This window comes from Lithobates pipiens, unplaced genomic scaffold (genome assembly GCF_037356315.1).
Source record: "Lithobates pipiens isolate NorthernLeopardFrog02 unplaced genomic scaffold, aLitPip1_a1.2 Scaffold_10, whole genome shotgun sequence".
Taxonomy (NCBI): Eukaryota; Metazoa; Chordata; class Amphibia; order Anura; family Ranidae; genus Lithobates; species Lithobates pipiens.
This window is the reverse complement of record NW_027507686.1, coordinates 72,147,725-72,175,445: the sequence shown is the minus strand read 5'-3', so window position 1 is coordinate 72,175,445 and position 27,721 is coordinate 72,147,725. Positions and strand designations below refer to the sequence as shown.

Sequence of the window (27,721 nt, the reverse complement as noted above, 5' to 3'; positions counted from 1 at the left end):
TGCAGTGTGCTCTGCCAGGCTCTAATAGACGGCCTGGCAGAGTTTGTCTTATATGGGTTAACAAACCCTTTAAGTATGTATTGGTGGGCCCAGCTAAACCATCATTTTAAATGACCTTCAATCATTGGAAAATTTACAGCTATAAAATTTTGCAGATCTCAAAAATCAAATCTGAAACAAAATCTACTTATGTGTGCACAATTAAGGGCCCAGTCACACTTCTTATCTTTATAACTGCACCTAAATGCACATGGAGTTTTGTCACTGCCCACGTACAGTTCTTTTCACTGGTAAAGCAATTAATGGAAGTGCACATTAGCTACTTGAAAGAAAAACATAAAAACATGCCTGCAAAAATCTATACGTTTTTTAAGTGAAGAGCTGGAACTAGGGTCTTAATTGCAAATTATATTATACATAATAGTATATACAGTACATACTGTACAGTATATATATATATATATATATATATATATTTTATTATATCTTTTCATGTGACAACATTGAAGAAATTACACTTTGTTACAATGTAAAGTAGTGAATGTACAACTTGTATAACAGTGTAAATTTGCTGTCCCCTCAAAATAACTCAGCACAACCGTTAATGTCTAAACCGTTGGCAACAAAAGTCAGTACACCCCTAAGTGGAAATGTCCAAATTGGACACAAAGTGTCAATATTTTGTGTGGCCACCATTATTTTTCAGCACTGCCTTAACCCTCTTGGACATGGAGTTCACCAGAGGTTCACAGGTTGCCACTGGAGTCTTCTTCCACTCCTCCATGATGGCATCACATCACAGAGCTGTTGGATGTTAGAGACCTTGCGCTCCTCCATCTTCCGTTTGAGAATGCCCCACAGATGCTCAATAGGGTTTAGGTCTGATGACATGCTTGGCCAGTCCATCAGCTTTATCTTCAGCTTCTTTAGCAAGGCAATGGTTGTCTTGGAGGTGTGTTTAGGGTCGTTATCATGTTGGAATGTTGGAATATTGCCCTGTGGCGCAGTCAATGAAGAGAGGGGATCATGCTCTGCTTCAGTATGTCACAGTACATGTTGGCATTCATGGTGCACTCAATGAACTGGAACCTCCCAGTGCCAGTGGCACTCATGCAGCCCCAGACCATGACACTCCCAACACCATGCTTGACTGTAGGCAAGACACACTTGTCTTTGTACTCCTCACCTGGTTGCCACCACACATGCTTGACACCATCTGAACCAAATACATTTATCTTGGTCTCATCAGACCACAGGACATAGTTCTAATAATCCATGTCCTTAGTCTGCTTGTCTTCAGCAAACTGTTTGCAGGCTTTCTTGTGCATCATCTTTAGAAGAGACTTCCTTCTGGGACGACAGCCATGCAGACCAATTTGATCCAGTGTATGGTGTATGGTCGGAGCACTGACAGGCTGACACCCCCACCCTTTCAACCTCTGCTGCAATGCTGGCAGCACTCATATGTCTATTTCCCAAAGACAATCTCTGGATATGACGATGAGCATGTGCACTCAACTTCTTTGGTCGACCATGGTGAGCCCTGTTCTCAGTGGAACCTGTCCTGTTAAATCGCTGTATGATCTTGGCCACTGTACCGCAGCTCAGTTTCAGGGTCTTGCCAATCTTCTTAAAGCCTATGCCATCTTTATGTAGAGCAACAAATCTTTTTTTCAGATCCTCAGAGAGTTCTTTGCCATGAGGTGCCATGTCGAACTTAACCAGTGACCATTATGAGAGAGTGAGAGCGATAACACCAAATTTAACACACCTGCTCCCCATTTACACCTGAGACCTTGTAACACTAATGAGTCACATGACACCGGGAAGGGAAAATGGCTAATAGGGGCCCAATTTAGACATTTTCACTTAGGGGTGTACGCAGTTTTGTTGCAAGCGGTTACCGCTTATGGTACTGAAATCCCAACCCGAGCCAGACTCGGGATTACCGCTAGGGAGGTTAAAGGCTCTGTTTCCTTGATTTCATAACTTTAGGCCTTTTTTTCTTTTAGAGCTCCTTTTCTTTTTTCAATCAATAAAAAGTCACCAATTCTTGTGTATGGAAATACATATAAGCTACATCTTTGCATTGCGCAGTTTATATGTTTATGCAAATCCTAAAAAGATGTATAAGATGTTCATTTGCACAAAAAATGTATTTCCTTTTTTTATAGCATTAATGCACAGGAAATATACTGTAATTTATTAGTCATGATTGTACTGAGATAAATAAATAAAAGGGACTTGTTGGGACCTGTATTAGGTTACGTACCCACAAAATACCTGAACCACTGGTTCTTTACGAGTACCTGTGGTTTTAGTCATGATGCAAGTAACTAGCTTGATATAAAACTCTCAAGTCTAAGTTAGAGCTGCACATTTATTTCTATAAAAAACTTTGTGTGGGGTGGCATTGTTTAAAGCTAGGGTTGCCACCCAGGGGCGGACTGATAACTCAAGGGGCCCTGGGCATTAGGAGATTATGGGGCCCCCAGGCAATAGGAGAAGAGTATGGGGCCCCCGGGCAATAGGAGATTATGGGGACCCCAGACAATAGATTATAACAATATAACAATAGATTATACAATAGATGTGGCTGATTAAGGTGGTAATTAAAATCACTTGTTGCCTTATCTGCATTAAATTCACCTCAGAACCTGTGTAATTCATATGTGTTTGGGTTTAAAGGGATGAGGTGGCAACACTATTTAAAGCTGTGTTTCTGCATTAAAGCGGGGTTCCACCCTAAAGTGGAACTTCCGCTGATCAGAACCCTCCCCCCCTCCGGTGTCACAATTGGCACCTTTCAGGGGGTGGGGGGTGCAGATACCTGTCAAAGACAGGTATTTACACCCACTTCCGGGCATAGACTCCCACGGGAGTCTATGCCTCTTCCTGTCCCTGCGCGCTGTCTGCTGGGACACACACGGGTCCCAGAGACAGCGGAGACAATTCCTATTGCGCTGAGCGACTCGCGCATGCGCAGTAGGGAACCGGGAAGTGAAGCCGCAGCGCTTCACTTCCTGATTCCCTCACCTAGAATGGTGACGGCAGCAGCCAAGAGCTGAGCGATCGATCGGCCTCGGCATCGCTGGACCCTGGGACAGGTGAGTGTCCATTTATTAAAAGTCAGCAGCTGCAGTATTTGTAGCTGCTGGCTTTTAATATTTTTTTTCCACAGTGCAATCCCACTTTAAGTCAATCATGTAGGTTCCCACAGTGAATTGTTGGCCAGCTTTGGATACTCAAATAGGATCCACACTGGACTCTGCCTTCACTCTCACTGGTTTGAAAAAAGTAAAATAGGTGAGAATACGCTCCAAAGTTTCAGTAAAGTGAGAAGAGGGTTGTCGTAGAAAAGGTGATTGGAATGCAGTAGGAATGGAATGGTACTTGTAGGGTGTGTGTAAGTGTTCACACATAGCGGAGAAGGGTGTGTACGTTTAGACTACACAAAGTGAAGCTGTAAGTGTGAAACAATCCTACAATTAGAGGTGGGTGTAAGCTTTTACTGAAACAAAATGAAGCAATAAATCTGATCAGCTGTTGTGCTTACACTTCATTCTACTTTTCTTTTCTCCTGTTTTTATAAATCAGCCCAAAAGGCAGAAATGTGTAACAAGAGGAAAGCAAATGTGAATGTATGTGCAATTTTTTTCAGTTGACAACTCTATGGGGCGGCTCTCTGGGCACCAGATCTAATATGCTTGAAAGGTTTTTTGCCACAGGATTTTTTTTTATGGTTTTTGTTTTTATGTAGGTTGCTAGATCTTTCTTCAACCCTCACCAGTCGCTCAGCTTGGGACTGGCATGCTAAATCTGATATTACATATGCAAAGCCAATTTGTGAACGCAAACGAGGTAGGGCCAATTTAGATAGGAGTCAGTTAACCTACCAGCATGCCTTTGTAGTGTTATCGGAAACCCACTCAAACACAGGGAGAACATGCAAACTTCATTGTCCTAGTCAACATTAAAATCAAACACCCCATTGCTACAATGCCTCAATACTAAGTCATTGTGCTGCCCCAATTTTAACCAGTTGCCGACCGCCGCACGCCGATGTACGTCGGTACAATGGCACGGGCAGGCATAAGGACATACATGTACGTCCCTTGCCTCCCGCGGGTCGGGGGCCCGATCGGGCCCCCGCCCGGTGCCTGCGGCGGTCGGTTTTCGTCCGGGAGCGATCCGGGACGAGGGGGCGGCCATTCATTCATGGCCACCCCCTCGCGATCGCTCCCGACGAATAGAAATCCCCGGTGACATCACTTCCTCTCCTGTAATGTAAACACAGGAGAGGAAGTGATGTATTCTCTCCTCCGTGTCGGTATTTTCCGTTCCGACACGGAGGAGAGCGGATCGGTGAGTTGCACCAACACTCTACACACACAGTAGAACATGCCAGGCACACTCACACCCCCCCTTTACCCCCCGATCACCCCCCCAATTACCCCTGCCCCCCAGTCACAGTGACACCAATGTCATTTTTTTTTTTTTTTTTTGCATTGGTGTCATTTGTGACTGTAATAACTGTTAGGGCAGTTAGAGTTAGCCCCCTTTAGTTCTAATGTACCCCCCTAACCCCCCCAATAAAGGTTTAACCCCGTGATCACCCCCCGTCGCCAGTGTCACTAAGGCTGGGTTCACATTGCAGCGGTTTATGAGAACGAATGTGATTCGCACCGCACTGCAGTGCAAATCACATCCGATCTCTGTGCGATTCGAGTTCAGCCATTCGCCGCACCCGCCGCACCCGCCACACCCGCCGCACCCGCCGCAAATTCGCACGGGACCCTTTTTTTGGCCCGCAGCAGAATCGGATCGCATGGGTGTTCACACCATGCGATCCGAGTTTGCAGATCGCACTGCGATATGCGAACTGATCTGGGGGTGTCAGTAACATTTCACTGACACTCCCAGCAGTTCGCATAGGGCAGTGTGAACTGCCGCCGGGAGGCATGCGATGCGGGAACCCGCCGCGGATTCGTGCGTTCCCGCATCGCTCCAGTGTGAACCCAGCCTAATAAGCGATAATTTTTCTGATCGCCGTATTAGTGTCACAGGTGACGCTAGTTAGGCAGGTAGGTATTTAGGTTCGCCGCAGCTTTTTATAGCGCCAGGGACCCCCATATACTACCGCATAAAGCCCCCTGATTGCCCCCTAGTTAACCCTTTCACCAGTGATCACCATATAACTGTTACAGGTGACGCTGGTTGGTTAGTTATTTTTTTATAGTTTCAGGGCACCCGCCATTTATTACCTAATAAAGGTTTAACCCCCTGATCACCCGGCGGGTGTCATTTGTGACTAATAACTGTTAGGGCAGTTAGGGTTAGCCCCCTTTAGTTCTAAGGTACCCCCCTAACCCCCCCAATAAAGGTTTAACCCCGTGATCACCCCCCGTCGCCAGTGTCACTAAGGCTGGGTTCACATTGCAGCGGTTTATGAGAACGGATGTGATTCGCACCGCACTGCAGTGCAAATCACATCCGATCTCTGTGCGATTCGAGTTCAGCCATTCGCCGCACCCGCCGCAAATTCGCACGGGACCCTTTTTTTGTCCCGCAGCAGAATCGGATCGCATGGGTGTTCACACCATGCGATCCGAGTTTGCAGATCGCACTGCGATATGCGAACTGATCTGGGGGTGTCAGTAACATTTCACTGACACTCCCAGCAGTTCGCATAGGGCAGTGTGAACTGCCGCCGGGAGGCATGCGATGCGGGAACCCGCCGCGCATTCGTGGCGTTCCCGCATCGCTCCAGTGTGAACCCAGCCTAATAAGCGATCGTTTTTCTGATCGCTGTATTAGTGTCACAGGTGACGCTAGTTAGGCAGGTAGGTATTTAGGTTCGCTGCAGCTTTTTATAGCGCCAGGGACCCCCATATACTACCGCATAAAGCCCCCTAATTGCCCCCTAGTTAACCCTTTCACCAGTGATCACCATATAACTGTTACAGGTGACGCTGGTTGATTAGTTATTTTTTTTATAGTTTCAGGGCACCCGCCATTTATTACCTAGTCTCACTAGTGTACCCCTAAATTTAGGGGTGTCTACTTTCCAAAATGGGGTCATTTGGGGGGGTTTGTGCCATCTTGGCATTTTATGGCCTTCAAAACTGTAACGCCCTTAGAAAGCCTGAAGGCGGTGCTTGGTTTTCGGGGCCCCGTACGCGGCTAGGCTCCCAAAAAGTCCCACATATGTGGTATCCCCGTACTCAGGAGAAGCAGCAGAATTTATTTTGGGGTGTCATTTCACATATGCCCATGGCATGCGTGAGCAATATATCATTTAGTGACAACTTTGTGAAAAAAATAAAATAAAAAAAAAAGTTTGTAATTTTCCCGCAACTTGTGGCAAAATATAAAATATTCCATGGACTCAACATGCCTCTCAGCAAATAGCTTGGGGTGTCTACTTTCTAAAATGGGGTCATTTGTGGGGGTTTTGTGCCATCTTGGCATTTTATGGCCTTCAAAACTGTAATAGGTAGTGAGAAGTGAACTCAAAAATTTACGCCCTTAGAAAGCCTGAAGGCGGTGCTTGGTTTTCGGGGCCCCGTACGCGGCTAGGCTCCCAAAAAGTCCCACATATGTGGTATCCCCGTACTCAGGAGAAGCAGCAGAATTTATTTTGGGGTGTCATTTCACATATGCCCATGGCATGCATGAGCAATATATCATTTAGTGACAACTTTGTTAAAAAAAAAAAAAAAAGTTTGTAATTTTCCCGCAACTTGTGGCAAAATATAAAATATTCCATGAACTCAACATGCCTCTCAGCAAATAGCTTGGGGTGTCTACTTTCTAAAATGGGGTCATTTGTGGGGGTTTTGTGCCATCTTGGCATTTTATGGCCTTCAAAACTGTAATAGGTAGTGAGAAGTGAACTCAAAAATTTACGCCCTTAGAAAGCCTGAAGGCGGTGCTTGGTTTTCGGGGCCCCGTCCGCGGCTAGGCTCCCAAAAAGTCCCACATATGTGGTATCCCCGTACTCAGGAGAAGCAGCAGAATTTATTTTGGGGTGTCATTTCACATACGCCCATAGCATGTGTGAGCAATATATCATTTAGTGACAACTTTGTGTAAAAAAAAAAAAAAATTTTTTTTTTTGTCATTATTCAATCGCTTGAGGCAAAAAAATAAAATATTCAATGGGCTCAACATGCCTCTTATCAATTTCCTTAGGGGGTCTACTTTCCAAAATGGGGTCATTTGGGGGGGTTTTGTACTGCCCTGCCATTTTAGCACCTCAAGAAATGAGATAGGCAGTCGTAAACTAAAAGCTGCGTAAATTCCAGAAAACGTACCTTAGTTTGTAGATGTGACAACTTTTGCGCAAACCAATAAATATACAATTATTGACTTTTTTTTTACCAAAGACATGTGGCTGAATACATTTTGGCCTAAATGTATGACTAAAATTGAGTTTATTGGATTTTTCTAATAACAAAAAGTAGAAAATATCATTTTTTTTCAAAATTTGCGGTCTTTTTACGTTTATATCGCAAAAAATAAAAATCGCAGAGGCAATCAAATACCATCAAAAGAAAGCTCTATTTGTGGGAAGAAAAGGACGCAAATTTTGTTTGGGTACAACATTGCATGACCGCGCAATTACCAGTTAAAGCAGCGCAGTGCCAAAGTGTAAAAAGACCTCTGGTCATTTACCAGCAAAATGGTCCGGTCTGAAAGTGGTTAATGAGTTTACCTTAACTACCATTCATTTTATGTTTTATATATATATATATATATATATATATATATATATATATATATATATATATATATATATATATATATATATATATATATATATAAAAGCAAATTCCAGTTAACAGTGGTCAATCATCAAGGGGGACACCAGGAACTCAAAATGTGGTAAATTACATTTCTTGATCATACATCACGGGACACAGGAGCTCATTACATAGTGGGTTATATCACCTCTGGTGATTGGACACTGGTTAACCCCAATTAAGGAGATTTCCTCCCCTATATAACCAGGTCCCTGCGGGGGCTTCAGGGGTAAAACAAACCGGATCCATATCTCGGGCCGATATTTTGACTCCCAAGATGGTATGGTACCCGGACCTCGTCATCCGAAGAAAGGAGGTTTGGCCTGTAAGTCCTCTCCTATTGGAAGACTGGGCTCTGGGAAAACCAGACTTGGTGTACTATTTACATAGTGGCACGAAAGTTTCTGGCAGAGTCTTTTACAAGGTCCAGATAGGAGGTTCTTCTGAGAAAGAACCCCAAAAAAACCTGAAGGTTGGCACAACTCTGCCCGCCGTGATGGGTGAAGGCTGGAATCTGTCTGTTTTCAGCAATTCCTGCGGCGAGGACAGGTAAGGGAAGTTAATCTTATATATATTATGGATTTCTTCAATGAGTAGTAGTATGTCTTACCTGGTATCCACCACTAGAGGGAGTAAGAGCAGCCTGATGCATACTTACATGCCTGTTCAGTACACACGCTCAGTGAAGCCTGGTTCTCCAGCTGTCTCATGTCTCCACTGCAATTCCTGCCACAGTAGAGGTAATACAGGGGTCCCACGTAGTCTGGGGGTCCCACGCAGCTCCGATGGAGATTCCCTTTCCCCCCCTGGATTCCGCAGTCCGCGTGCACGCTCCCGGGCTAATGGAGGAGGGGGGAGTGTGGTTGTGAGCCATGCACGTCAGTGTGCATGGCGCTGTACTGCGCAGGTGCCAGGCGGCAGATTTAAAAAGCCCAGAGCGTCAGGGGGCTGTAAGTGGAGACACAGGAGCTGTGGGCAGTAAGCATCCCAAGGGATTGGATCCAGGCAAACCTTAGACACCTACTCAGCATCAGGTTGTGCAGTTTAAGCATATATATTTATTGTGAGACTTTAAGCACAACAGTGATTGCACTTTGTACTAGTACCTCTGCTTTGTAGCTTAGGACTATGTCTCCTCATAAGAGGGTCTCAGGGGGAGGTAACAAGGGTACTGGTAAATCACCGCCTAGGTCCAGGGATTCTAAAAATGCCTGTAAGTTACCACCCCCCCCTGCAAGACTGGAGCCAGCCTCACAGGATGAGTCAGTGCCCCTGTCAGGTTTTGAAGCCTCTCCTAATGTTTCAGCCCTGGTATATGTCACTGAGGACTCCCTTATGGCTACATTGGAGGGTTTTGAAGTGAGAATAATGAATTTTTTTTCTGCTTCCCTGAAAGATAGCAGGAAAAGGGGTAGATCCCCTCCCTCTTCTGAGATTCCTCTTTCAGATGACTCTTCTGACAATGAGGAGAGATCCCTATCTTGGGACAGGGATCTTAAGCAGTCAGAGGAATCAGAGGAAGAGGAGAGAGTCCCCTCCTCCCAGGCGCTCAGAAAACAGGTGCAGTATTATACTGAATTGGTGCGTACCACATTCAGAATGCCTGCTGCTGAAGTCGCTACGTCCTCTGTTTCTTTCCTGGGAGTCAGGAAAGTCCCACAGACTGCCTATTCCTTCCCAATTCATCCCTTAATGGATAAATTGTTGTATGAGGATTGGGGACATCCTGATAAACTGTTTGCTCCTCCTAAAAGGTTTTCTATGCATTATCCTCTGGAAGAAAGTTTCACCAAGAAGTGGGGGGTCCCATCTGTCGATGCGGCTGTTTCTTGCGTGAATAAAAACCTGTCCTGTCCTTTGAATAATGCTCAGGTATTTCAAGATCCAACTGATAAGAAGCTGGAAACATTATTAAAAGCCTCCTTTTCCATGACTGGCGCTGTAGTGCAACCTACAGTCGCAGCCGTGGGTTTGTGTCAGTTCCTCAAGGAACAGGTTAAGCAGATGCTTGGCCTCCTTCCCAGTGAGGGAAGGGAAGTAGAGAATTATGCAGAAATACCTCAAATTCTGTGTTTCATGATTGATGCGATTTTGGATTCTGTCCAACAAGCATCTCGTTTGTCTCTCCTGTTGGTACACATGCGAAGGGCCCTATGGCTAAAGAATTGGGCAGCTGAGCTGCCATGCAAGAAGCATTTGATTGGGTTCCCGTTTAAAGGGGAACGTTTGTTTGGAGAAGAATTAGACAAATTCGTCCAAAAAATTTCAGGGGGTAAATCTACTCTCCTTCCAGTCAAAAGGAGCAAACGTCCATCATTTAGGCTTTCTCTCTCTCCCGGAGCATCAAGCTCTAAGCAGTGGTGATGGCCTTCTCAACCCTCCTCTACAGGAAAGGCTCAGGGCCGGGCCCAGGGGCAGAAAAAGACTTGGGGGTGAAAGCCTGCCAATCAGGGCCCAAAAGCTTCCTTGTGAAGGGGCGCCCCCGCTCGGCCGAGTGGGGGGAAGGCTCCTGCAGTTTGCAGAAGCCTGGCGGGAAGAGATCCGGGACAAGTGGGTGATCTCTTCGGTATCTCTGGGCTACAGGCTAGAGTTTCAGGAGCTTCCACCTTCTCCCCTTCTAAGGTCAAGGATCCCCAGGGATCCAGTAAAGCAAAAACAGCTATTTCATGCCTTAGATCACTTACTATCCCAGTGGGTGATAGTAGAAGTGGACTCAAAAGAACAGGGTTCAGGGTTTTACTCGAATCTCTTCACCGTTCCGAAGCCAAATGGAAGTGTCAGACCTATCCTGGATCTGAAGGATCTGAACCGGTTTTTACGCATCCGGTCCTTCCGAATGCAGTCAATTCGCACTGTGGTCTCCTCCCTGCAAGGGGGAGAGTTTATGGCATCAATAGACATCAAGGATGCATATCTCCATGTGCCAATTTTTCCCGCACACCAAAAATATCGAAGGTTCGCGGTAGAGCGGCGTCATTTTCAGTTTGGGGCCTTACCGATCAGGCTTGCTACGGCCCCTCGAGTCTTCACAAAGATTCTGGACCCTCTCTTAGCAAACCTAAGAGCTCAGGGTATAGCCGTCATGACTTATCTAGACGATTTACTTCTCATGGAGAAAACAGTAGCGTTCCTGAACCACAGCGTTACCAGAACGCTAGAACACCTGGAACGCCTAGGTTGGATTATAAACCTAGAAAAGTCGTCCCTACAGCCTGCCACCAGGTTGGAATACCTGGGTATGATTATCGACACCGCTCAGGGCAAGGTGTTTCTTCCAAGGCCAAAAGCCTTGGCCATTGGGGATCCGGTGCGCCTAATTCTGGGCAGGAGATCTTCCCCCATTCGGTTCTGCATGAGACTGTTAGGGAAAAAGGTTGAATCCTTCGAGGCCATCCCATTCGCCCAGTTCCACTCAAGGCTTCTGCAAAGATGCATCCTTGCAGCTTGGAACAGGAAGCCCCAGTCCTTTGATCTTCATATGCGTCTATCCCCAGGGACACGCAAGAGTTTCGTCTGGTGGTTACAAACCAAGAATTTGCTGAAGGGCAAAACTTTTCTTCCTCTTCCATGGAAGATTATCATGACAGATGCCAGCCTGACAGGCTGGGGAGCAGCGTTGGAGGAGACGTGCTTGCAGGGGAAATGGTCTGCGATCGAGAAGCTATTGCCTGTAAATGTCTTGGAGATCCGGGCAGTTTATATGGCTCTCATAAAGTGGTCTTACAGACTACGGGGTCTCCCTGTTCGGGTTCAGTCCGACAATGCCACAGCAGTGGCCTATATCAATCACCAGGGCGGTACCAGGAGTCTGGTTGTGCAAAAAGAGGTGAATCGCATACTTGTCTGGGCAGAAAAGCATGTTCCGTGCCTTTCTGCAGTCTTCATTCCAGGAGTGAAAAATTGGCAGGTGGATTTTCTGAGCCGCCAGCAGTTGTGCCCAGGAGAATGGGCTCTGCACCCTGACGTGTTTCGGAACATATGTCGCAGGTGGGGTACTCCAGACGTAGATCTGTTTGCGTCCAGGTTCAACAGAAAACTGGACAATTTTGTGTCAAGGACAAGAGATGCACTTGCTCAGGGGTCAGATGCTCTGACAGTTCCCTGGGATCAGTACAATCTGATTTATGCCTTCCCCCCGTGCCCGCTTCTGTCGCGATTCCTGGGAAGAGTCAAGAGGGACACAAAATCAGTTCTTTTGGTAGCCCCGGCTTGGCCCAGGCGACCGTGGTACGCAGAGATCATGAAGTTGGCAGTAGGCAGGCCGTGGATCCTCCCTCTCCGGCCAGATCTGCTCTCACAGGGTCCAATCCTGCTTCACACAGTCTGAATTTGACGGTTTGGCTGCTGAGACCCACATTCTGAGAGACCGTGGCCTTTCGGGGCCAGTCCTTTCTACTCTGGTCAATGTCAGAAACCCGGCCTCCAGGCCTATTTATTATGAAATCTGGAGGGCATATGTTTCCTGGTGTGAACTCAGGGAAGGGCATCCTAGAAAGTATGTCATTAGCAGGATCTTGGCCTTTCTCCAGTCAGGCCTAGAAATGAATTTGGCCGTAAGCACTATCAAGGTGCAGATTTCGGCCTTGTCAGTGTTTTTTCAGAAGCCACTTCCATCGCATTCCCTGGTGCGGGCTTTCATCCAGGGGGCCATGCGGATAAGACCACCAGTTAAACCTCCGGTATGCTCATGGGATCTGAATTTGGTTCTCTCGGCTTTGCAGGGGCAACCATTTGAGCCTTTGCATCTGGCTTCATTAGTTCTCCTGACTAAAAAATTGGTTTTCTTGGTAGCCATATCCACGGCTAGAAGAATATCAGAACTAGCAGGTCTTTCCAGCAAAGAGCCGTATCTAATTATTCATAAGGACCGGGTGGTCATGCGTCCCAACAGGTCCTTTCTACCTAAGGTGGTTTCGGGATTCCATTTGAATCAAGATGTAATCCTACCATCCTTTTTTCCAGACCCACAGTCCGCAGAAGAAGAATCTTTGCACACTTTGGATGTGGTTAGGGCAATCAGTATATATCTTCAAGCAACTGCTCAGATAAGGAAAACTGATTGCTTATTTATTTTGCCAGAAGGCCCTAGGAAGGGCCAGGCGGCGTCAAAATCCACTCTCTCAAGGTGGATTAGACAGATTATTTCTCAGGCCTATAGTGTTAAAGGGAAAATCCCTCCTTTTCAAGTGAAAGCGCACTCTACTAGAGCTGTAAGTGCTTATTGGCAGGGCATCACCAGGCCTCCCTAGCTCAGATCTGTAAGGCTGCAACTTGGTCATCAGTCCACACATTCACCAGATTCTATCAGGTGGATGTCAGAGGGCAAGAGGATATCGCCTTTGGGCGCAGTGTACTGCAGGCTGCAGTTTAGGTCCTCCGGTCCCTGGCGATCTATAATTATGATCTGTGTCTCCCTCCCCTCAATCTGAGCATTGCTTTGGGACATCCCACTATGTAATGAGCTCCTGTGTCCCGTGATGTATGATCAAGAAAATAGGATTTTTATATACAGCTTACCTGTAAAATCCTTTTCTTGAGAGTACATCACGGGACACAGGGCTCCCGCCCCTCTTGGGTTTTACGTGGTTTCTTATTGCTTTGCTACAAAACTGAGGTACCTCCCATATGGGAGGGCTTAAATAGGGGAGGAATTCTCCTTAATTGGGGTTAACCAGTGTCCAGTCACCAGAGGTGCCTATATAACCCACTATGTAATGAGCTCCTGTGTCACGTGATGTACTCTCAAGAAAAGGATTTTACAGGTAAGCTGTATATAAAAATCCTATTTTTTACCACATGTCGGTAACAACCAGTGGTGGCACGTCCATACAGGTGCTGTCCTCCCTATCCATGCATCCGGGCCCCCTAATCTACATGCGGGGCACCGGACACATGGATTCCAAACAGGTTTTTTTCTTTGAAGCATATGATTAGAGCCAGAGTCTCTAATAGGCTTCAAAAAAAGGGTGGGTGCCAGGCACAGAGTACTGTGCCCCGAGCCCACTCACCTGTGTGACTGAATATTTGCTATAGTTACATAGTTAGTCAGGCTGAAAAAAGATCATCCAGTTCAACCAAAAAAAAAAAATACAATCCCATATACACAATTCATCACCCACATTTGATCCAGAGGAAGGCAAAAAACCCAGCAAAGCATGCTCCAATTTACTACAGCAGGGGAAAAATGTCCTTCCTGATCCTCAGAGAGGCAATCGGATTTTCCCTGGATCAACTTTACTTATAAATGTCAGTACCCAGTTATATTATGTACATTTAGGAAAGAATCCAGTCCTTTTATAAAAGCAATCTACTGAGCTGGCCAGAACCACCTCTGGAGGAAGTCTATTCCACATTTTCACAGCTCTTACTGTGAAGAAACCTTTCTGTATTTGGAGATTAAATCTTTTTTCCTCTAGATGTAAAGAGTGCCCTCTTGTCCTCTGTGATGGCCTTAAAGTGAATAACTTAACACCAAGATCACTATATGGACCACTTATGTATTTGTACATGTTGATCATATCCCCCCTAATCTACATCTTCCACATTCCACCCACCGATGGGGGCTGACCCCTGTCTGACCTGTCTGCCCCATTATAATCGAATTCACCCTACCCCCACAGTCCTAGTTTAAATACTCCTCTAGCCTTCCCATAAACCTCTCTCCCAGCACAGTAGACCCCATTCAATTTAGGTGCAAACCATCTTTAGATTATAGGTTGCACCCCAATGAAAAGTCAGCCCAGTGCTCTAAAAACCCAAATCCCTCCTTCTTACACAAGGTCTTTAGCCATGCATTCAGCTCTTTACTCTCACCTTAATTCCCCATGTTGTGCATGGCACAGGCAATATTTCAGAGAATATCACCTTGGAGGTGCCAGAAACCATTAAATCAGACCGAGACAGAAGTACAGTTAAATCACACTTGTTTAATAATAAAAATATAAAGAACAAAACGTAGTCAAAACATAGCCAAAGTTCAGTAACCGGAATGGATAGAAAGCCAAGCCATGAGTCAGGGATCAAAGTAGTGGAACAGCAAGCAGGATCTGTAGCCATAAGGGATGTCAGCAAAGCCAATCTTTAAAACAGGAATGCAGGAGATAGTTTCTTGTGATGTGACCAAGGCGAAAGCAGAGCTCCTGTGGACTAAGTAGGCAGGACTGACGAGTGGGATCAACAACAGCTGGGTAAATGTGGAGAGAGATGGGAGCTGGCAATTAGCCAACAGCTAAGCAGCCAGCTCAGAGAAGGAAGGGCTGATCCTAGCCCTGACAGGAGGTCCTTCCCTTCAACTTGCAGCCTAGTTCTTTAAATTGGTTCTTAAGGAGCCTGCACCTTCCATATATACTGTCATTGGTTCCAAGGTGGACAAAGACAGCTGGGTCATGCCCAGCCCCTCCCAGTAATTTATCAACCTGGTCCACCACATGCTTAACCCAGGCACCAGGGAGACAGCAAACCATTCGGTTGAGGCGATCCTGTTACACTGATTCTCCTCCCGGCCAATCAGTTAGCGGGTTGTGAAACCTCTTTCCCGATTGGCTGAAAGGAGAAGCATTCCAATTGGCCTAGGAGGAGGAGGTAGGAGACACCGGGATGCCGAGGAGGAGAAGCAAGGGGAAGCTCCACCCATCGCCCACGCCATAGATGGGGTAAGTACTGGGCTTGGAATTATGTGACTCGACTGGGGGGGGGGGCGGGAGGGTTTTTTGTGGTTGTGGGTGCATTGATTGCCACCCCCCCAGAAATATACCACCAACTGCCACTGGTAACAACCCAAGCAATGCATACATACAAAGAAACCAAAACAAATAAGTTCAGAAATTAAGTTATCTGTAATAAAATAGAATGGCACAGGGAAAAAAGTATTGAACACACTAACTGAAATTTATTTAATGCTTTGTACAAAATCCTTTGTTGGTAATTACAGCTTTAAGGCACCTTCTGTATGGAGAAACTAGTCACATGCATTTCTCAAGTGTGATTCTGGAACATTTTTCCACCCCAAAAAATCTTGAAGGTTCTGTGGGCCTTTTCTATGAACTCTGATCTTTAGTTCTTTCCATAGATTTTCTATTGAAGTCAGGTGATTGGCTGGGCCATTCTAGCAGCTTTACTTTCGCTCTTTGAAACCAATTGAGAGTTTCCTTGGCTTTGTGTATGGGACGATTGTCTTGCTGAAATTTCCACCCTCATTTCATATTATCCTGGTTGATGGCAGCAGATTTTTATCATGAATACCTTGGTACATTTTTTCATTCATCCTTCCTTCAATGATAAGATGTTTGTCAGTACCATATGCTGAAAAACAGCCCCACTCCCACCTCCAAACTTCACTGTTGGTATGGTGTTTTTGGGGTCATATGCAGTGCCATTTGACCTCAAAGCATGGTGCGTATTATGGCATCCAAAGAGTTACATTTTGGTCTCATCTGACCAGACTATATTCTCCCAGTATTTCACAGGCTTGTCTAAATGTTGTTCAGCAAACTTTAAATGGGCTTCAACATTATTTTTCTTCAGCAATTAAGTCTTGCATAGTGAGCATGCATACAGGTCATGGTGGTTGAGTGCATTACTGTTTTTTTTTAAACAATTGTACCTGCTAATTCCAGGTCTTTCTGAAGCTCTCCACAAGTGGTCCTTGGCTCTTGGACAACTCTTCTAATAATTATTTTCACTTCTCTGTCAGAAATCTTGCAATGAGCACCTGGTCGTGGCCAGTCTATGGTGAAATTATGTTCGGCCTGGGACTTTACATGAGGTGGGCTCCGCTAAGCCAATAAAAGTAACAGCAGTAAATACAGTATATATTTATTTGGTAAAAGTAGTACATGCATTGATATCATCAGAAAAAGACAATTCATACAGAGTACATATAAATGGGTAAGGTAAAAAAGGTGGTAAGTTTTGTATAAACAATCACATGACATACAGACATTGGGTGTACCCTACAGTATCCCCCTCTGCGGTAGCTCCTCGCAAGGCCTTGGGAGAGCTGGTGTGACAGTTCTGAGATGCAGGGCCAGAGTGCACAAAGTATGTCAGCCTAATGGGAGGAGGTAAGGGTAGGGTATGGTGGAAGCTGTGGCCTGGAAGTAGGTGCCATGGTAACTTACCCCATCCCCCTAGCAGAATTACACCACTGCATCCCAAGATGGAAGTACAGAATCTGCTAGGTTCTGCTGACTTCAGGAGAAAGATGTCAGCACCCAGCAATGTTACAAGAGTCCCACATGCAATAAGGAATCTTGGGATAATTGATCACCAACATAAAAAACTTCAACAAAAGTAGCGACCATTGCAATGGTTAAGGGGAACAAAAAAAAGGTATGCAGCAGTCTCTTTCAGGTACCCAAATGCACTGTATTATAAAAAAGATATTGATATTTACCATAGTGAGAGCTGATCCCGTGTCCCAAGACAAAAGGTCAATTAGAATGTTTTTCAAGGTACAACATAGCTGCTGTGTACAAAAATAATGCTGACTTGGCATAACACAATAAAATGTGATGTTAGCTGGGTCTTAGTAGGATGGGCAATGGACTAACTTAATTTGTTCCTTTACAGATGTGCGCCCAACAACTGAGTGGGAAATGCGTTTACAAGTGCAGGAGGAGGAAGTCATGCTGCTGAAGTCAGTACTGCGTGATGTTCTACAACGACTTCAAAACTTGGAAATTCACTCAAATCATGGAAATTCATGTAAGTCAGTTTCATATGGACTTTTGGCTTTGATCTTTCATAATGCAGTGATCAGTTCCAAACAGGTATCTGTAGGTTATGTCCCATTGTCATCTCACATATAACAATAATTTGGTCCACAAAATTCTGTCTGTATAAAGGTTAGATTTACAGTTGTGAGAATATTGAACCCATGGGAAATAAATCATTCCCAAAATGTGATCTGACTGTATTTATAAGAAAGGGTGCCAAGCGTATTAAAGATGTGTCTGTTGTCTGATAATATGGAATTTCAGCAGAATTTGGTTCACATAGTCTATAGAAACAGCATGAATATTGTTCTGTAGTCAGATGTTAGCCCAAGGCTCCATTGGTTTGTTTTAGGTGTGATACATTGTGCTATGTGTCAAGATAAGTGAGTACTGTAGCTTTCAACCACTCTTTATTTATCCACTCCACACTTAAGGCCAGTGTTAATGGGCTTTTGTTTACTTTGGAACTGCTTTTATCCCATTACAAGTCTACGGGAATGCAAAAGCTGCTGAAGCAGATCAAAATCAGGTAAAGGCAAGTCAAATGCACCTACAGAAAATTATGAATGATCACTTAAGTATCTCACATTGATGTCAAAAGCAACCTGCATATACTTAACAATGACAATGACAACTGGGGGAATCCATAGTGGAGAAGGATCTGGGGGTTTTGGTAGATCATAAGCTCAATAATGGCATGCAATGCCAAGGTGCGGTTTCCAAAGCGAGCAAAGTCCTTTCCTGTATTAAGAGAGTTATGGACTCCAGAGAGAGAGATATCATTTTGCCGCTGTTCAAACCATTAGTAAGACCTCATCTGGACTATGCAGTTCAGTTTTGGGCACCAGTTCTCAAAAAGGATATCGGGGATCTGGAGAAAGTGCAGAGAAGGGCAACCAAACTGATAAAAGGCATGGAGGAACTCAGCTATGAGGAAAGATTAGAGGAACTGAATTTATTCACTCTTGATAAGAGGAGATTAAGGGGGGATATGATCAACATGTACAAATATATAAGAGGTCCATATAGTGAACTTGGTGTCGAGTTATTCACTTTACAGTCAACAAAAAGGACAAGGGGGCACTCGTTACGTCTAGAGGAAAAGAGATTTCATCTCCAAATACGGAAAGGTTTCTTCACAGTAAGAGCTGTGAAAATGTGGAATAGACTCCCTGCAGAGGTGGTTCTGGCCAGCTCAGTGGATTGCTTTAAGAAGGGCCTGGATTATTTCCTAAGAGTACATAATATAACTGGGTACTAACATTTATAGGTAAAGTTGATCCGGGGAAAATCCGATTGCCTCTCGGGGGATCAGGAAGGAATTTTTTCCCCGGCAAATTGGATCATGCTCTGCTGTTTTTTTTTGCCTTCCTCTGGATCAACTGTGGGTATAGAATTGGGTATATGGGATTGTATGATATTATTATTATTTATTTATTTATTTGTGGTTGGAACTGGATGGACTTGTGTCTTTTTTCAACCTGACAAACTATGTAACTATGTAACATTGTCATAGGCCCTAAGACTGTTAATTTAGCTTTATGTTAACATTTGAGTTTACGTATGCTTTGTATATGTGGTTCTGTTTTTCCTATGGGCTGTTCTCACCATAGTTGTGAGACTATGAAGCAATTTGCATTTACCCCTTGCAGGTAATTGAAAGTGATCCCTAGGACCTGTGCTGGGCTTGTATCAACAAGAGCCTGCATTTGAGATCAGATTGAGACACTTCTGAGATCACTGAGAGCTCATTTATAGGGAGACTTTGACCTTGAGTTGACTCTCTGACCTGCACTTTACCTCCTTCTAAGCTGCGTTAAGTTGATTTTGCATTCCCATTGAATTGTATAGGGAGAGATGCAGTTCTCTTGCAAACAAAATCCCATCAACACAATCCTCTTGATCAGGGGTCTCCAAACTTTCTAAATGAAGGGCCAGTTTACTGTCCTTCAGACTTTGGAGAGGCCTGGATTGTGGCCACTGGGAGTAAAAAAGGTACAGACATCAGTGGGAAAAACAATACCACATCTTTGATGTCAGTAGGAGGAATTGTGTCCCATCGTTGGTGTCACAGGGCCCCATTATTGGTGTAATTTGGAAAAATTGTGCCCTATCATTGGTGTCATTGGGAGGGATTGTGCCCCTTCCCTGGTGTCAGTGGGGGGGAATTATGCCCCATTGTTGGTATCAGTGGATAAAATAATGCCTCAAGGTGCCGAATAAAAAACAAAGAGTGGAATAAAGGCTTTGGCAAAACCTTAAATGTATTGAAGGATAACTGTAGTTTTTTTTTTTTATAGATTGCACCATATTATCCCGACCCTACCCTCCACCCTTCTTATCCAAAAAGTGAATAGCTACACACACCTAAATACTACAAATTAGTGTAGTCATAGAAGTTTCTTATGACTTAAATGGTACCTGAACTTTGTCCCTTGTGACAATAAATAAAGTCTAATAAAGTTATTCTGGCAACGCGAACAATGATTTGATACAATGAATATTCAAGCATCTGTTCTGATAATCTATTAGTGAAAGCAGAGCTACCAGTTTGAAATTAACATTTTTGAATTGAATAAAATAGCTATTAATGTTCAGGCTGATTATCTGACAAGCTGGACTATTAAAGACTTGATTTAAAGTATATGCAAACCCAAGTTCTAAAATCACATGTAGGTTTTAACATATTTATAAAATTTCAATATTTTGAAATCTGCACCTTTTGGTAAAGTGTATCTAAAGACATATTTTTGCTCCGTTTTGTTTTGCATAGATTGTTGAATAGTTAGAACTTGTCAGATCATTAGTATCTGTGTTCCTTCTGGGGAGATTCACCTTGTCTATTTGTCCTAATGACTGACTATTGTGGGTGAAAATGAAAGTTAAAGAAAATCCCAAATTTTGAGTTGTCACCGGAACAACAATAAAGGGGGAATTTTTAACCCATTTGTGCTGATGAGTGAATTTTGCTCATTAAGGATAGATTTCCTTGCACTTCTTGTTGTGTCTACAGGTCATTAAGGGAAGAAAAATCTCAATGAGACACAGATGACAAAAAACTTTAACTACTTTGTCGTAAATATAAAAACATGTTTTAGCTTAAATTCACTTAAAATAATCCCTGGTGATCCTGCTCTGAAAATTCTTGTGCAGGCACTTTATAAAGTGACAATGCTCTGTCCCTGTGTCCCAATTGTTCTTCTGTGTTGCCACCTTGTCACGTGGGCTTTCAATGGAGACTACAAGTGTGTGTAATGACACTGATTACACAGGCATGGTTCACTTGTGTTATGTCGAAACTGGTTCTGGGAAATGCCATACAGTGTATGTAGAATGGAAGTAGTTATAATGAAACTGCAAGAGACCCGCAGTGCTGATATGTAACAAAGAATAAAAAATCTGAATGGGAATTTTATATTTTTTTAAAATGGCAATGGTTTATGATATATAATTTATATATAGCAAACTACCTGTCTTTCAGTTAGGGTACACAGACAAGCATAGAAAGCCAGAGATCTCCCTGTGACGCTTAGGCGGGGAGTTATCTAGTTGTCCTTTCATGCATGCATCTACAGAGCATCAGAACCCACAACCTTCCTCACCCAAATCTGACAGCAGTGGATATGCAAATCTTTGAGCCTTCATTTTTCTCAATTGAAGAGTGAAGAACACCTCCCATTCACATGGATGTTTTGCTTGAAATCTTAGCCATACACACGTGTAATGAAATCTTTGAAGATGAAGTTACCATGTAATGTACCTCAATGATAGGATCATTAGAGAACTTAGACCCAAGCCAGGTTGGGAGGCATAATCCTTTAATGTTTAGTGAAACTGAATATATTTTAATGCCATTGGTAATGTTGGGTATTTCAACAGATGTATACACTGAGTGGGGAATGTGCTCATATAGATTACCGTATAACCTATTTAAATGGTTAAAAAAATGAAAAGGTTTTCATGATTTGCCATAACTGATTGTAAATTTAACTGTAAAACAGGTCATTCCAACTCATCTGTGGTGCAGTCTGTGAAAGATACCATTACACCATCAAAAACCTGCAGGTAACAACATATGTATGCTTTTTATTTTCTATAACAATTAAGGATTGAAGATGTTACATACGGTATGTAAAATATCTATGTCTGGAGTCAAATTAAAAACACAATTCAAACAATTCTGATATATAGCAGTTATACAACAGTTTGACCATCTCTGGACATAAACTATTGCATCACATAAATTCTGAACATGGGGTCATCATATTGGAAAATTATCCTTAAATACTTATTTAACAGAGATTAAGGGTATCTTCTAACCTTTACATGTTTTTAATCCTCTCTTCAACTACTACCTAAAAGGTAAATGTGCCGGATCTTGCAGGATTAATGTAGGATTTGTCATTTGCATGCATTGCATCTCCTTCTAGATCGCAAAAAACGTAAATCTGCATATTTCATGTCTAGGAAACCTCAAAGACCCTTTATAGCTCAATAGCAGTGACATTTTTAGCTTTAGAACATCTGATGCCGCTGGGCAGAAGAGGCGACAATGGGCAGATATGGTCAGGGACAGATTCCAATGCCTGGTACACACTAAAGCCCCATACACACGATCAGATTTTCTGCTGATTTTTTCCTTCAGATTTACCAAAACCATATAATATGAGGTCAAACCTTAGGAGTTTCACTTTGTATGCAATCAGGCAGGCCCTTGCACTACATGGTTTTGGTAAATCTGAAGACAAAAATCAGCAGAAAATCTGATAGTGTGTATGGGGCTTTTGAGTTTTTTTTAGTTCAGCCCAGAACTGGGGAGCTCACGAGGAGGGCTCTGTACTAACTATGCAATGTTATTATAGCGATCTCCACGCTGTGCTATTGCACTCTGACAGGGGGACATTGGCAGATGTTTTTCTGGCATGCCTGTTCTATGGAAGCCGAACATTCAGCCGGCTTTTGTCGGATAGGCTGCCATACACGCGGACCGAATGTCGGGCGGTTTCTGTTGAACTGGCTGATACTGGCTGATATTCGGCTTGTGGGTTCCAGGCTTAAACCACCAGAACAATACAAATAGATGCTTGATGTATGAATTAGCCTTGCATCTCCATTTGGCATAATTTTGTTAACTACTTTACTCCCAGGTGCCAATTTTAAACTGAGCTGGGATAGTAGCTGTTTGTCCCAGTGTTAATTTATAATGGCACCTAAACTCAAAGACTCTGACTGGTTCCAGCAACAATCAAATGTTTGATCTGCCATCTGTTATACAAAGTCCAGCACTAAGTCTAGCAGTTAAATAAATTAGCTACTGCGATCCTACTTCAGAGCACTTACTAACAGTGGTCCGTAACAGAGTATTGCCAAACAATGCTTTACAGAGTGGACTAACTTCACACTTTACATGAAATCACTTTTTATAATTTCTGTGGGAAAGCCAAGTGTTACTACACTATTGCCCTGAATTTGCTGACAGGGCAGAGTCACATCAAATTCAGAAAGAATGTTAGAATCCACCGGGCTGCCTGATTAATGGCTGGCACGGCCTTTAAAGAGGAAGTAAAGGCAATAAAAAAATAAAAATTTAAAAATGCAATCTGCAAGGCAAAGGCATAATGAGCTAGTATGCATAGCATACTAGTTCATTATGAATAACTTACCTGAGGACAAAGCCCCCAAAGCGGTCCTCCGTCTTCATCTTCACCGCTGCCATGTATCCCGGAGTGACTTCCGGGTCTCGCTGCTCCGGCGCTGTGATTCGCCTGAGGCGCGATGACGTCACTCCCGCGCATTCGCACGGGAGCCGTCACGAGCGGCATATTGCAGTGATCTGCGGCCTGCTCAGTGCGCCTGCACGGCGCTGTCTAGGGCGCATGCGCCCTAGACAGCGGGGCCTGTCTTTTTGTAAATATCTCCTAAACCGTATAGGTTTAGGAGATATTTCTTGGACCTACAGGTAAGCCTTAATCTAGGCTTACCTGTAAGTCAAAGTGGTTTGTAAGGGTTTACAACCACTTTAAGGGTGCAGCTGAAAGCCTGGAAAACTTGCCCCCTCCCAGTCTAGTGCTCCAGTGAACATTAGTGGAGCAGAGCGTGGTGCATTGACTGACAGTCACTGTTGTCTGCTGCGAGTTTACTGAAAGCTGATTGATCAGCGGTCAGGTGATCGCTCAGCTCTCTGTCTTTAGAGCTGGCACAGAACAGCTGCAGTATCACATAGATGGGGAGTATGTAGGTTTGGTTTTTCATTCACCCCACACTTCTCCTTTATATGTTAACCAAACAGTTCAACCGTTATCTAAAGTCACAATGTCGTGTTGACACAAAACTAAAAAAAAAATACTGCCTAGAATATAAACTATTTACTAACCTATCCCCCTGCCTCTTCTGCAGCTGTTCTACTCTGTATTCACAAAATATAGGCACCCATAGACAAGCAAGCACCACCTAGCTTGACAACAGTCAAGATTTAAAAATAGGCTAACGTTGGTGGAAAATCATCAACCGAACAGTGTCTGTGTTCTATCAGATGCAGTTATATCTCTGGCCAAAATATCTTCAGGAGTATCAGATGCCTGTTCCCCCCTCTGCACACTATGGTTCCTCCTACTGTCACCACAGGACATGGGGCTGGTGAAAGAAGCCACAGAGCGCAACAAGGGACCACGCATGCACCCCAATGGGAAGCATGCTGGATAATTTTCTATCTCGTATATACAGAGGGGAATAGTGACTTTCATACATGGGGCAGGTAAGTATTAAATGGTTTCTTTTCCAGGCAGCATTTATTTTTTTGTCCACATGGCAGTGAAGCTGCAGCTGACAGCTCACCATTGGATCGAGTCGGATTAGCTTAAAATGTCCGATCGGACCATGTTGTTGGATAATCCGACCATGTGTGGGCTTCATCTGACTTTTTCCGTCAGAATGTCCGACCAACAAAGTTTGAGAGCTGGATATAAAAATTTTCCGACAACACGATCCAATTGGACTTTGTCCAATCATTTCTAGAGAATTCCGATCGGACAAAGTGCCACGCATGCTCAGCTCAAATTCCTAGACCAAAGCTATTGGCTACTAGCCTGAACGTAGTCCAGTCGTAATGAAATAACGTCATCACGTTACGAACGATCGGATTTTCCGACAACTTTGTCCGACCGTGTGTATGCAACACCAGTTTCGGACAAAATCCGACGGATTTTGTTATTGGAATGTCCAACCGTGTGTACAAGGGCTTAGGGTGCACTTATCCTTTAAGTCTAAATGTATAATACCCTGAGCCACGAGAACATTTAAGTGTTTGTAAACCTTAATGATTACATTTTATAATAGCATTTCACATATTAACTTGAAAATAGTTATTTATTACAGCAAGTTTGCTTATTAGCATCAACCTATTGAGCCTGCAAGGCCGCCCTTTAGCAGCACTGTGACCAAACCAAGCATGGAAGCAGCTGGCATGGTCAATTTACATATTTACATCTCTCAGCTTCTAACCAGAACTACAGGATGCTGCCTAGATGCACACTTATGCCTATTGTCTGTAGTCAGTCTGGTTGACATGCCCTCTGCCCAGTCCTGCCAGTTGTGATTTACAGAAGCTCCTAGTTGGAGTCACTCTGTCAACTAAAACTGAGTGAGGGAAGCATTGAGTGAATGTTGCTAGCCCCCCCCCCCCCCCCACACACACAGATATAGTTTGGAAGAATAACTTACGTGGTCACATCACCACAGATTAAAGGTACAAATTACTGGAAAGACAGGCAGTATTTTTAGCACTCAAATTTATGTGACATAAAACAATATGTTTGAAATAGCTTGGTGTGGTTTGAAATGGTTCTGTGTGTCCAAGCATCAGAAAACTCAGTTCTTGAATAGGCTAATTAAGCCCAAACCATTATATTACATTTTAGTAGTAAAAAGAAAGACAGGTACGAAAATTGATGTAATTAATTTTAATAGTCATGTAATTTAGCATGCTTCTAAACTATAACATATAACACCTTAACTAAACTCTGACCCCCTCCACAAAGAAATAATGTCCTCTCTATATCATCATGAAAAAACAGAGAAGAAAAAATCTAAATCTCTCTCAATAATTAAATTCATTCTGTTATCTTGCTTCAATTGTCTGTTGTCTCCCTCTGTATGTATCAGGAAATCATGTCCCCTTTTGCTCAAAGCCCTCGTACACATGGTCGGATATTCCGATGGACAATGTCCGATAGGACCGTGTTGTCGGATAATCCGACAGTGTGTGGGCTCCATCGGACTGTTTCCATCGGAGTATCCGACAGACCAAGTTTTTCAACTTGTCTATAAAATTTTCTGACAACATGCTCCGATCGTACTTTGTCCGATCATGTGTAGAGAATTCCGATTGGACAAAGTGCCACGCATGCTCAGATCAAATTCCTAGACCAAAGCTATTGGCTACTAGCCTGAACGTAGTCCCATCGTAACGAAATAACGTCATCACTTTAAGTACGATTGGATTTTCTGACAACTTTGTCCGACTGTGTGTATGCAACAGTTTCGGACAAAATCCGATGGATTTGGTTGTCGAAATGTCCGACCGTGTGTACAAGGGCAAACAGGATAATCCTTGTGTTGGGGAATCGCCATGGCCTTTTAAGACCTTTATGTCCCTGTCTCTCCCCTACCCCAGCTTTCCTTCCAAAATACCCTGGGAATAATTTGAGATCACGCCAAGAAAAGTTGGGCCATAAAAGAGAAAAACTCAATGTTTGATCTCATAAAACCAACAAGTTCAGATAATCTCATAGTCCTTTATTCCCTCAAAGTGAACAACCAAAGACAAGAGAATCTTAGCATACACATGACAGACACATGATAGCAACATAAGGTAAAACTTGGATCCATTAAAAGCCATTGAAGCCATTCCACTGGACCTCTATAATTAAAAAAAAGCTTCTTGAATGAGACTTAGAAAGGCTTGAAAGACTTGCTGCCTAGAATATGTAAGAATACCCAACAAGCCACGCCAAAAGATGAAAGGTACTTAAAAGGAAAAATCAGTTTGTCAGCAAATCAGTAAAATGTAGGACTTGAAACAAAGTTGGAATTCCATTTGCCTATATGCACAGCTTTTTAATCTGAATACTACTACTACTGGCCATTATTGCCCCAGCGATACTGAAATAATGTGTAACATATTCTCTTGGGTGTCAACCTAAAAATCATAAACTTTACATGAAAGTTTTCTCAAATCTATTATTTGGTATATCAGATTCTCTGTTCATATGCCTCCACTCTGTAAACAGCCTGTCCCCTTTGACACACCTGATTGAGTAAGGATCACTGCAAATACCTATGTGAGAACTAGTGTCAGGAGAGGTACCTCTTACTGTTAGTAATACATTTCAGGGTCCCTGTGAAGCAGTTGGTAAGTGCATGAAACCTGAATTGCAATCTTCAGCCAGCTATTCAATGGGACCCAGTCTTTAAGGTGGTGCACATAAGTACAGTCTCTTTAAAGCTCTGCATGCAGTGATTTAAGGCTGCTATATGGATGGTCTGTCCCTTTCCTACTCAGTCTACTAGCAGCAATAAAATGAAACAGGCGACTAGTCCCAGACACGCAACTCCAATCTTGACACTTGGCTTTCAGTAATCCTTCTGGCTTCTAGCTCCACCTGCTTGCTGGCTCCCTCTGCTGGGTGGAGGCAGACAGTGTTAGCTAATTCAGCATGACAGTTTGGTGAGAGCACACCAACGGTGTCTTAGATTGCTCCTGTTACTTAGCCAAGCATCTGGCTACAATTAAAAATCTGTAAATCATACCAAGGAACTACAAGGTATTCTTCAACCACACTCACTGCAAAATCCTTCCTGCTTATAACATAAATTGAGTGCGAGTAACCTCTCCCAAAGATGACAGTTTTTGAATACTTGACATAAATTCTAATACTTTAATCAATAGCAAGAACATCTTCAAGAAGGAAACCTAGACCTAAACCTAAACTAGATCTGGTAATGGTTAGAGGGATAAGCATTTTACATTCTTTTAATTCATCACCATAAAAACATACAAATAAGCAACACACACAAAAGTAAAAAGTAAAAGAAGAGAGTAAAAAATGAGTTAATTTATGCATAGAACTCTGTTAAAGGAGTACCTGGAAATATTAGATTCAAGACTGCTGGGGCGCAGAGGTAACAGGGACCCATACAGAC

The 27,721-nt window shown here is 43.5% G+C and overlaps 1 protein-coding gene across 2 annotated transcripts in view; it reads left to right on the top strand.

Moving 5' to 3' along the window:
* The window catches only part of EML3 (EMAP like 3), a 194,898-nt gene that overhangs the window by 2,980 nt on the left and 164,197 nt on the right, over positions 1-27,721 (top strand). For both annotated transcript variants that reach the window (XM_077455852.1, XM_077455850.1), the window contains exons 2-3: positions 17,376-17,510; positions 21,523-21,586. In XM_077455852.1, the coding sequence (XP_077311978.1) occupies positions 17,376-17,510; positions 21,523-21,586 (199 nt within the window). The remainder of the gene's footprint in view (positions 1-17,375; positions 17,511-21,522; positions 21,587-27,721) is intronic.